Raw genomic sequence first — 10887 nt, forward strand, 5'->3', positions numbered from 1 at the left:
CTGTGAGTGAAAGCAGAGGTGTCCCGATACTGGGAAGTTTAGGGCTGTGACTGAAGAAGGGAGAAAACAGGGAGTCCTTTCAAGCCTTGTGAATTTCAAAAGCCAGCCCCTCAGGGATAGAAAAGATATAGGGAAATAAATTTTGGAGTAAATATTGCAGATAAGAACTTGATCTCAGAGTCCTCCTCACTCTTCCAGGCTCAAACTCCTACAAGGGAGCTAAAGATCCCCTAGGCAGGGAAGGAAGACATAGTAAAAAAGGGATATATGGATAGCCATAGGTAACACCCCAAGGGTGGAGCTCCATGCCTTGCTCCCTCGGCCAAGGCTGCTGCTACTCAGAACTTAGGGAACTTAGGGGACATGTTGGCCAGTAACCCAGAAAAAGCTCCATTTCTCTGGTAGATTTAGTGGCAACCTGTGTGGACAAGTGTCTGAAGAGTAGGCAAGACAGTGCAGTTTAACTGACAGGATTCTTGGCACTTCGGCCCCATTTTTTCCAAACATGGTGTACACTCTGAAAACCAAGGTGGGAAGAACCCCAAACTGTCTGAGAATTGTTTCTACTACTCAGATGAAAAAGAGTTGAAAACAAAGTGATTTGAAATAGTGGGGATGGGGGTGAGGGTGAAGAGTTACATTTCTTGCACAAGAGTCTGTGACGAGTTTGGTAGTCCTACAAATCAAAAACATTTCACAAACAAATGTAAATTTGTAACTGTTAGGAAAGCTGGAAGGTGAGGCCCAGGAAAGAGAACCATAGCTCAGGCAGGAAGATGGGTAAAGCTGAGAAACATCTGAAGAAACAACTGGAGGAGGTGATGGGCTGGTTGCTGGTGAGTTGTATAGTCTGAGAAGAAGGCACAGTTAGAAGGCTGATCCAGGAAGGATGGGGAAAAGAGTTCTGTTTTAGGGTGCTGAGCTTCGAGAATTGTTTTAGCATCTAAGGGGGAGCTTCCCTAAGGCAGCCAATGTGAGAGAGGTATTCAGATAGTGACTTGGATTTTTTTTTTTTTTAAATATTCACTCTCATTACTGATGGACTCTCCACACCCTACTGTGAAATGAAGTGGTACTTTTAGGACTGTTTAGGAAAGCTGAAAAGCTGAGGTCAAGAGGGATGAAGCAAAGTGCCTAGAATGACAAAGTAGGCAAAGGATCATCTCATCCCAAACTCCTGTTTGTTCGCCCTCACGATCTTGCCTTTTTTCGTAGAAATGGGGTCTGGCTGTTACTTCTTTTCCTTCTCTAAAATTGAATGAACATTTGGGAGCCATCTTCAGGGTTTGGGTGTGTAACTGCTCTCAGAGGGGCAGATGCAACTTCCCAGCTCCAGTACTTCTTACAGCTCCTCTAACACCTTTTTCCTTTGTGTCTTTTTAGCGGGAAAGCTCCTCAAGAGACCAGGTACCTCTAAATTAGAACTACATCTCCCACAATGCCCCACGAGGCACTGATTAGCCCGAAACTACATTCCCCGGGGTGCTGAGGTATCGAAGAGATGGATAGGCTTCGACTCCGAATTTCGAAGATCCACTTTATTTACTTCACACCCCAGTTATAGTCACTTCTTCCCCCGTTCCTGCCAGAAACTTCCGATCTCACTCTTTTTCGGTGGGAATGCTTGGGGGTGGGGTGGGAATCGTGAGCAAGAGGGTAGGGCGCATGCGCCCAAGGCACAGGGTTTGGCCTGGGAGGGGGACCGGTTGGTCCCCGGCTCATCCCGCTTTGCGCGTGCGCAGACGGTAAACCAACGCCCGGGAGTTGAGGCGCGGGTTTGGTGGCGCGTTTTAGCGAAGTCGCACGTGAAGGGCAGTAGTGGCCGGAGCCGGGTGAGTGCCAGTGGAGACCGGGGCTTAGGGGCAGAACGTGGGACGGGCAGGCGGCAACCGCTGCAGGTGGGAACAAGGCGCGGCCTCGAGGCCTGGCGAACACACGTGGGGAGGGGTCCGACGGCGCCCGGCGGGGGAAACAAACTGGGGACCCGGATTCTGGTTGCTATGCAACAGGGGGCGTCGTTACTAGGTAACAGGGAGGGACGCGTTTCCGGGGTGAAGAGGGTTCGGCGCGCTCTGCTCAGAGGTCCGGCTGAGGCGGGGCTGCTGCCAGGTTGGGGTAGGAGGCTAGCGCTGAGCCCCTCGATCCCACCCCATGGCCCAGCTTCCCCCGGCCCAACTTCCCACCGCCATGCTTTGAGCCCCTCGGGGTACCCCTAGCCCCTTGGGGGTGCCCCGAGCCCATGAGCCGCGCCGCGTCCCTTGCCAGCGACACCACCCAGCAGGGCTTGGCAGGGGACTTGCTGTTCGAAATAGCACATGCTACTGACACCCTGTCTGTGGGAGGCTGGGCCCTGGGGAGGAAGCTGCCCCTTTGCCCGCCGCCCTGCCCCCAAACAGTTGCTGGGCAGCAGCTGTTGGGGGCTTAGCGGGGGCTGCCCCCACCTGCTGGGATGCTGACTTCATTTTCCTCAGTGGCAGCTTCGCCCCATCAAGGAGCTTCCTTTCAACGCAGCTGTGCTTCTCCGGTGGCCGCTGCCTATTTGGATCAACTTTAAAATAAGCCTTCTCTTCCCACCTCTCCCTTGCCACTCTCGCACTTCTTGGCGGGCTTCTAATATTCATTTCACAAGCATCTATTAGTCATTGTTCTGTGCTAGGCACTGAGGATTCCAAAAAAAAGTTGACAAGTCTAACCGGAGGCGCTCAAAGTCTCCTGGGGGAGGCTGGCCTATAAACTGCTAGATTATGCTACAAAGTAATGAGTGGTGTATTGGCAGTCTGTGTGCTGCAACATTTCTGTTGACCCTTAAGGTCTACAAAGCTTTGCAGAAATCCGCAGTAGTTCTTAACCCTGCTTAACCCCATTTTGCATTGAGGAGATTGAAACTCAGATTAAGTAATAGGCATAAGGTAGTGTCTTCTAGTTTGTGGCAGAACTGAGTCTGGGATGCAAGTCTCAGTTCCTTTGTCTGCTGCCACACTTTGGAGGCTTTGCCTAGAATAGACTTCCTGCGCTGCTGGTCGCTTGCGGCAGCTGTCTAGTTATGCATCAGAAATCTTCCAGGGGCTCTACAAACAAAATCCTTAGCCCTATCTTTGGGAGAGTGTAAGGTGGCCCCTCGGGAGACAGACATCCATGTTTGAATAGGCTCCACGAGCAACCAGAGCCCAAAAGTCCTGCCCCACCTGGGCAGTTCTGGGCAATGATGGGGAAAATCAGGGCCACCAGAGGGCACTGAATTAGCTGCCCCTCCTGCCATGTAGTGATTCATGGTGTGAAAGGAAGCTAACCAGAGGAAAGAGCCTTGGCAGGGGGTGTGTGGGCTGCCCCACCCTGCCCTCTTGGCAAACCACAGCTGAACATCTATGCCTCCTCACTACGGTAGTTAAGTGAAGCAGTTTTCTAGCTGAGCCAGGTTCTCCTGGCCCTGCCTGAGCCATCTTATAGATACCTGGACAGAAGGGGCAGGTCTCCCTCAATATTTACCGTCCTCATATCATTTTCCGTCCTCATTCCCATTAGGAATCCAGATGTCCTCTCACTCTGAGCTCATTGGTATTTGGTGGAACTTTCAGTGCCTTGAGGGCAGGGACTGTGTCTGTCTGAGGCAGCAGAGAGATGTGGAACAAGCCAAGAGGCAAGATTTAGATCCTGGGTTCTGCAGGCAAGGCCCAGTTCTGTTGTGTGAGCTTGAACAAGTCACTTGACCTCTGTAAGCCATGGTTTTCTGAGTAAAATGTGGAATCACAGAAGCCTATCAGGTTGTCATAAGAGTTCAATGACAAGAACAGACAAGCCCCTTTTAAATTATAAAGCACTACACTCATACACAAACATATGCTTAACAAGATACAGACCCACTCAACTGGGGCAGATGGCCACTTGCATATATAAATGTGAATACACACAATCACACATGTACAATTTGTTGTTGTTGAATGCCTACCATTTGAGGCCAGGCATTGCAGGAGATGATGTTTAAGACCTACCTACTTTGCCTTAGAGCTCGAGACGGAGTCAGATCTTGACTGCCGTGGCTTCTCTTTATTGAAAGTATTTGATTGGGCTGCAGTGAGGAGGTGTAATGACAGTGAGTCTGATTCTTGCTGCCTAGAAATGACCTAGAGGAAAAGAGAAGGAAGCCTGTTAAATAAAACAACTGGAAGAAATGGACCAGCCAGTGATCTGCACCCTTATCTGCAAAGGGCATGCTCTAGAATCCTGCTAGATTTGGTTTCTGGTGCATTTCAAAAGATCAGCTGGCAAGGCAATAATGGCCTCATGGGGAGGGTTTATTCCAAGGTCCCCTAGCTCCTGTTGACTGGGGCAGATGGTTGCCTGAAAGTTGAGGCTAGCACAGAGTGCCGGAGGCTGCCTTGCGGGGAGCAGCTCGCATCACCCTGACCTTCTAGAACAGAGGAGACGACATCTGATCCGTCCTGGTGGAGGTCCTTGGATATAGGACCCAACCCAAGATAGCAACCCTGCTCTTTAAGTTCCCAGGGTGGTTATGACCCAGATAGCTCAGGAACTGACCTGTGCTTTCCTCCTGTCTGACCACTGGCAGGCAGGAACCATCTGGTTCTTGATTTATGCCAAAGAGTAGAATAAAAGGCTTCCTAGCCTGAGGTTGCTCCCCATGAATGCGTGTTTTGCAGACTTGCTTGATTCCACAGACCCCAAGAGGAACTTAGGGCAGCTGTTTCTGAAAATGCTCCGATGTGATATTTTTATAACTCTTTCTCGGACTCTCCTTCCCACTAAGTAAGAATGGGCACATCTTCCCTCTCCTCCGTCCCAGTGCCTCTCATTTCTGGCTATTTCTGGTAACTGCAAACATTCCAGATTCCTAGCTGCCCCTGTGTCAGGGGCATGGCTTAGTCTCTGATTGTCGCGTTTGAATCATGGAGACTCCCTGGAGTTACAGGTTCATTGCCCAGCCTGAAAGAACAGGGGATTTGCTGGTGCTGTTTGACATTTCTCAAGCACAGTGGCAAAGGGAAGATAGACTTGGTGAACATTCTTTTTGGCTAATCCATACCTGCTTCAATGAATCGGTACTTGCTGGGGCCTTAACTTGCCTGTAGCATCCCGTTGGGCGAGCACAGAGCACAAAGCGGTTAAGTGAATTGTCACCAGTAATTCACGGAGATGACTGGCAGATGCCAAGTTGATTGTAGCTCGTGAATAATCTATTGTGTGACTTTCTAAATCACTTTAGAGACTGACTTTGGAGATGACACAGCTGGGTGGCATGTGCAAGGGCGCTGCTATCAGGTGCACCTTGGTTCGAATCCTGACTTTCCCACTTACTGCTTCTCCCACCTCGGTTTCTTCAGTCAAATGGAGGAAAGTGACAATGCCTCCCTGTTGCGGCGGTGCTTGTGTGAAATCGGTGGCACGTGGTTCACTTTTTCTTAATATCTCTCCCTAGGGGCACCTGGGTGGCTCAGTGGGTTAAAGCCTCTGCCTTCTCAGGTCATGATCCCAGAGTCCTGGGGTCGAGCCCCACATCCGACTCTCTGCTCAGCAGGGAGCCTGCTTCCCTTCCTCTCTCTCTGCCTGCCTCTCTGCCTACTTGTGATCTCTCTCTGTCAAATAAATAAATAAAATCTTAAAAAAAAAAAAAATCTCTCCCTAAAGGTTGCACTAACCCTTTGCCTGCCTTGGAGGCTGGGGAGTTGAGACCATTCCCTGTCAGCGCATCTCAGCTTGGTGCTGTGGAATCCCCTGGGGAGCTTTGGCAGGTCTAAGCCCAAGTCACACCAGGACCTCTGGGCTCGGGACAAGAAGCATCGGTAGTTTGGAAGCTCCCAGGTGACTCCGCTGAGCAGTCCCAGTTGAGATCCCCTGTGTTCCCTTCACCCCCAGTGGGTGCGCAGTTTGGAAGCAGAGGCCGGGGTTCAAATCCTCTCATCTCTGCTTAGCCCAGTGACCTTGGGCAGATGCCTAACTCCTAAGTCTCAGTTTCTTCTCATTGTCACCGGGAGGGTGAGGAGGCTAATACCTACCTCGTACGATGGTCCTGCAGAGCAGATGGCATATATGCTGTGTGTTCTTGCTTGAGCACGTCCCTGAGCGCTTCCCTTTACATCAATACACAGCAGTAATCATATTTGTGTGCTATTTTTTAAGATGTTTTTTTTTTTTTTAATATATATCAGCTTTATCTTAAGTAGATTATAACCTCTCTGGGACAAAGCTTTATAGTCTTATGCTTTCTTTTATACTCATAGCACCTAAGACCCAGAGATGGGCCTTTGGATTTTTAGAACTGGAATAATCCTAGATCTTCTCACCCACCCGAAGGCACTGAAGAGTACTTGCTGGTTAATTAATGTGCAGGTGGTAAAAGAATGTGAAGGAGGAACCCGTGAATCAGATGGTTGTGCCCAGCTGAAGTTGAAAGGCCCACTTCTGCCTTTCTCAGCTAACAGGGGGGTCGGGGAGGGTGTTGGGGCAGGTCATGGCTGGGATAGCCACTGTCTGTGCCAATTTTGGCTTCCTGCTCACCCTGTGCTTCTTTCCTGGCAGACCCAGCCATGGCAGGCCCAGGCAGCAGTTCACCGTGGGGCAAGCATGTGTTCAAAGTCATCCTGATGGTCCTAGTGGCCCTCGTCCTCCTCCACTCAGCATCATCCCAGTCCCATGCAGACTTTGTGCCCCCAGGCCAGCAGAAGAAGGAGGCCCCAGTTGATCTCTTGAGCCAGATGGGCCGCTCTGTGCGGGGAACACTGGATGCCTGGCTTGGGCCAGAGACCATGCACCTGGTTTCCGAGGTAAGGATGGTGGTCCCTGCTGTGAGCACACACATCGAAGAGCAGAAAGGAGGAGACGTTCATGGTCACCCCATCTTGGCTCCACATCCTCTGTGTGTCACAATCTCTGGTGCAGAGTCCCTTCATTCCACAAAATGAAGCCAGCCAGTACCTGCTTTTTGCAGTCGCCTTGTTTGATTCCTGCCCTGGAGCCTTTAGTCCTTTCCCTTCTTCCTGCCCTTTCTTGTCAGAAAGCCTGGGAAATGAGCCAGTCTTTATAAATCCATGTTGCTGGATGACAATAGAGTCTGACTTTGGTCTAAATCTGACCTGAAGTCTTAACTTGGCAAAATATCAAGACCTGAATCCGTTCCTTCCCCTGTAGAGGTAGAAGTAGGTCTGACTCTGGGGCTTAAGGCAGGGCTGTCTCTTCTCTCTTAGGGCATCCCAGGTATGGCATCGCATACTTCCCATAGGACGTTCTAAACAGTTGAAATGATCATTTATAAAACCCAGCATCTGAGAGAGCTGGTACCTGAGCTTTTTTCATTGAAAAGTCCTAGCCCTTCGCATATGTTGCTTCACACAACTTCATGACTCCCCGGGAGGATCCCAGCTTCACAGGGCGACCACTGGAGAGATTTGATGATTTCCCCACACACATTAACCCACTGCCATCACCAGAGTATTCTGGTAGATCAGTTGAATGAGGGCCCAGATGTCCTGAGGTCCCAAGTTCCAGTTCAGGAAGGACACATGGCCTGCTGTCCAGGCTTAGTGGACAAAGCCCTGGCTGAGAGCGAGGTGGGACATGTTCTTCTAGGCCTTGACACAGTGCAGTTGAGAGGCCTGAAGGAGAAGGAGCGTGACTGATTGCAGACTCATCTCCTGCCCTGCTCTTTCCACAGACCTTGTCTCAGGTGATGTGGGCCATCTCCTCGGCCATCTCAGTGGCCTTCTTCGCACTGTCCGGGATCACTGCGCAGCTGTTGAATGCCTTGGGACTGGATGGTGAGCGCCAGAGAACTGTTCAGGGCTCCTGGAGCTTAGCCTGTCACTTCCTGCTGGTGGGACTTTATCTTTTCAGGGCCCAGACTTTTCCCTAGCTGCTTGACCTTCCTGCCAGGTTTCCCCAGAGGCAAGCCTAAGAACGGGCTAATGACTGCCAGCACCTACCAGGCATTTGCTTCATGTGAGGCAGAGCGCGGTGCTAAGCCACAGTGTCTCATTTAACTGTTACCCGCAACCCAGAGAATCACTCCCACTTTTGCAGAGGAACTGGTTCAACCAAGAGAAGTAATCTACCCCCAGCCAGCAGGCGCTGAGATTCACACTCCTATCTTGGTGGCCCTGTGGGAAAGGGGGTTTAGCTCCTCCCCCGTTTTTGGCCCTGGCCCCCTGTGCCCTGACCACCCCAGGTTGGCTGATTCTGTGACTCTCCCTTTTCCAGGAGACCACCTCACGCAGGGCCTGAAGCTCAGCCCCAGCCAGGTCCAGACGTTCCTGCTGTGGGGAGCAGGGGCCCTAGTCGTCTATTGGCTTCTGTCCCTGCTCCTTGGCTTGGTGTTGGCCTTGCTGGGGCGGATCCTGTGGGGCCTGAAGCTTGTCCTCTTCCTTGCCGGCTTTGTGGCCCTGGTGAGGTCTGTGCCCGACCCCTCCACCCGGGCCTTGCTCCTTCTGGCCCTGCTGACCCTCTACGCCTTGCTGAGCCGGCTCACTGGCACCCGGGCCTCTGGGGCCCAGCTGGAGGCCAAGGTTCGGGGGCTGGAGCGGCAGGTGGAAGAGCTGCGCTGGCGGCAGAGGCGGGCAGCCAAGGGGCCCCGGAGTGTGGAGGAGGAGTGAGGAGGCCGCCGGACAAGGACACCTTCGTCATACCAAAGAGCTGCACTGCTTCTGGATCCCCTAGCACTCCTTCCGGCCCCCCGCCCCTTTCTTGCCCTGTCTCTGAACTGTCAGAGCCTTCAACCCTGCCCCAGACCCTTTAGCTGAGAAAGAAGAAGACCATGCCCCATGCTGGTCCGCAGGGGCCCTGTCTTGTGAGGTTGTCTGGGATTGGTTGTCTTAACCCTTTCTCTGCTCCCTGCCTGCCTCAGTCAGGCCAGCTTGGAAGGGCCCCCCTGTGGCTTGTGCATCTGCTCTCAGTGGACATCACTGCCGTGGGTCCTCCCGTGACTCAGCCGGCTCCCCTCTGCTGCCGCCTTGCCTTCCCCCTGATGCTCTTGCTCTCCTGTCCTTCTGGATCTCCTCTGCCAAGTCCCCAGCTTCCTTCCTGTTTGTCTTCTTCTAGCCCAGCACTCCGCCCAAACCACTGCCCCTCAAGGCATGTTCCTGTGCTCTTCATTGCCTAGCCCTGGGGAAGAGGCAAGGCATATGGACCTGAGGGGAAGGGCTTGTTGGGGGGGGGGTGGCGTTCCCCACGGGGGCTGGGAATGAGGATATACATTGAGTTTCATTAAGTGCCTTAATCCGAGCCAGCAGGGCCCTCTGCTTGCCCGCTGCTGTACTGTATGTAGGAAAGTGCACTGTGGCTGTTTTGTGTCAAGAAGAGAGTTGTCCCTCTCAGAACCTTGATTCCCCTTCAGCCAGAGCAAAAGGTGACTGCTTCATCGGCTTATGGCTGCAAGTAGGACCCTGCAGTGGCCATCAGATCCCCTGTGGGGATTTCAGAGACACTGAAGGAGGAGGAGGACGCCTCTGGTCTGCACCGCTCGAGACAGTTCTCCACCCGTCTCCCTCCACTCACTGCCACTAAGGAACCGCTGGCCCCAGTGGCCCAGGGGGAGTGCAGGGCAGACAAACCAGAGCTGCACACATGGCCCCTTCCCCTCCCAAGCTCCAAGACAGAGCCGGGTGCCTGTCACCCGAGCCCTCTCCACCAGGGGTCTCATTCTTCCTCTGGGGCTCTGGTGGAGGTGGGCATCCTCTGCCAGGCCCAGCACATCATGTGAAGAATGAATTCAGTGCCCGGTTCTTACTGTCAAGGTTTGATGTGGAATCACAGCTGCAGTGATACATATTTTTATCAGCGCTTGGTTGGTTTTAAATAAAATGCACGCTATTTTATTATCTCGTTCCATATAAAATGTATTTACTCAAAGTCTGGATGGCTTTCATTTCTCCCTACAGCTAAATCCTTTTCTGCAGAGCTGCTCAGTTTTCTTGACTTTTCCCTGCAGGGGCTGCGTGAAGCTGGTGGAAAGGGCGGGAGAAGCGGGGCTGGGCAAGAAGAAGGCTGGTGCCAGGTACCCTTCCCTCCTGGAGTGTGAGGAATGAGGAAGTCCTGCCCCCTTTACAAAACTTCCAGGAACTGACCCGTACTGCTGGAGTAGTGTGTATGTGGGAGAGAGGAAGGAAGGGTACCCCTTCCTGCCGCCGTGTGCAAGAGTAGGAAAGGCTGGCCCCAAGACAGCCAGGAGATTTGCCTGCCTTCCCTCCTTCCCTCACCAGATGGGAGTTTCCTGCACTGTGGTTCTCAAACTGGCCCATAGGTTAAATCGGTTGTTTTCTAGGGTCCCAGGTGTGGTGGTTTTGGTGGGTTGTTTTTTTGTTTTGTTTTTTGTGTTTTTGTTTTTTTGTTTTTTGCTTTTTTCTTTTTAAGCCACCACGAAGATGCTAACGTGCTGCTAGGTGCCCTCCTCTGGACCTCTCCTAACTGCCTGGTAGCCAAGGCTGGGCCCAGAGGCCAGACCTGGTGGGTGGGACTTCCTCAGGGGCTGAGGGGCCTCTCCCAGGGGTGGGGCTGGGCAGGAACTCCGCCCGCGACCTCCCTCCACCAGCGTGGCCTAGGGCTCTGTCCGGGCAGGCCCAGGTGGTTGTCACCCAGCCCTTTTTGGCCGCTTTCTCTGCCTTTCCGCCCTTCCGCCCCCGCAGTTTGGTTCCCCATCTTCCCCAATACCAGTTCAGAGTCCGGAGTGCGATGCCTTTACAGGTGGGTTACTTGTGGGGCGGGCATGAGGCAGAGGAAGTGGCTGTTTTCTCCAGGGGCAAGAGGGAGCCAGCTGAACGCCTCCAGGCCCTCTTAGTAAGGCGGGTCAGTCTCCAGGGGAGCGGCCTTCTTCCCGACCTCAAGCGCTGGGGCGCGCGGGGCTTGGGATCCGTGGGGCACTAGGACCCGGCGGGGCGGAGGGGC

General features: G+C 52.9%; 1 protein-coding gene and 1 long non-coding RNA gene across 2 annotated transcripts; one reads left to right on the forward strand and one right to left on the reverse strand.

Moving 5' to 3' along the window:
- Positions 1-1653: 1653 nt before the first annotated feature.
- Positions 1654-9855, forward strand: TMEM109 (transmembrane protein 109). The gene is made up of 4 exons (XM_082748004.1): positions 1654-1832; positions 6535-6779; positions 7667-7769; positions 8209-9855. The coding sequence occupies exons 2-4, from the start codon at positions 6543-6545 to the stop codon at positions 8598-8600; spliced, it is 732 nt and encodes a 243-aa protein (XP_082604130.1). The 5' UTR covers positions 1654-1832; positions 6535-6542; the 3' UTR covers positions 8601-9855.
- Positions 4025-10861, reverse strand: LOC309873057. Its single transcript, XR_014316174.1, has 2 exons — positions 10654-10861; positions 4025-4121 (listed from the first exon to the last, which is right to left on the reverse strand). It is a non-coding gene; the product is annotated as an uncharacterized lncRNA (long non-coding RNA).
- Between the last annotated feature and the right edge of the window lie 26 nt (positions 10862-10887).

This window comes from Mustela nivalis (genome assembly GCF_964662115.1).
Source record: "Mustela nivalis genome assembly, chromosome: 9".
NCBI lineage: Eukaryota > Metazoa > Chordata > Mammalia > Carnivora > Mustelidae > Mustela > Mustela nivalis.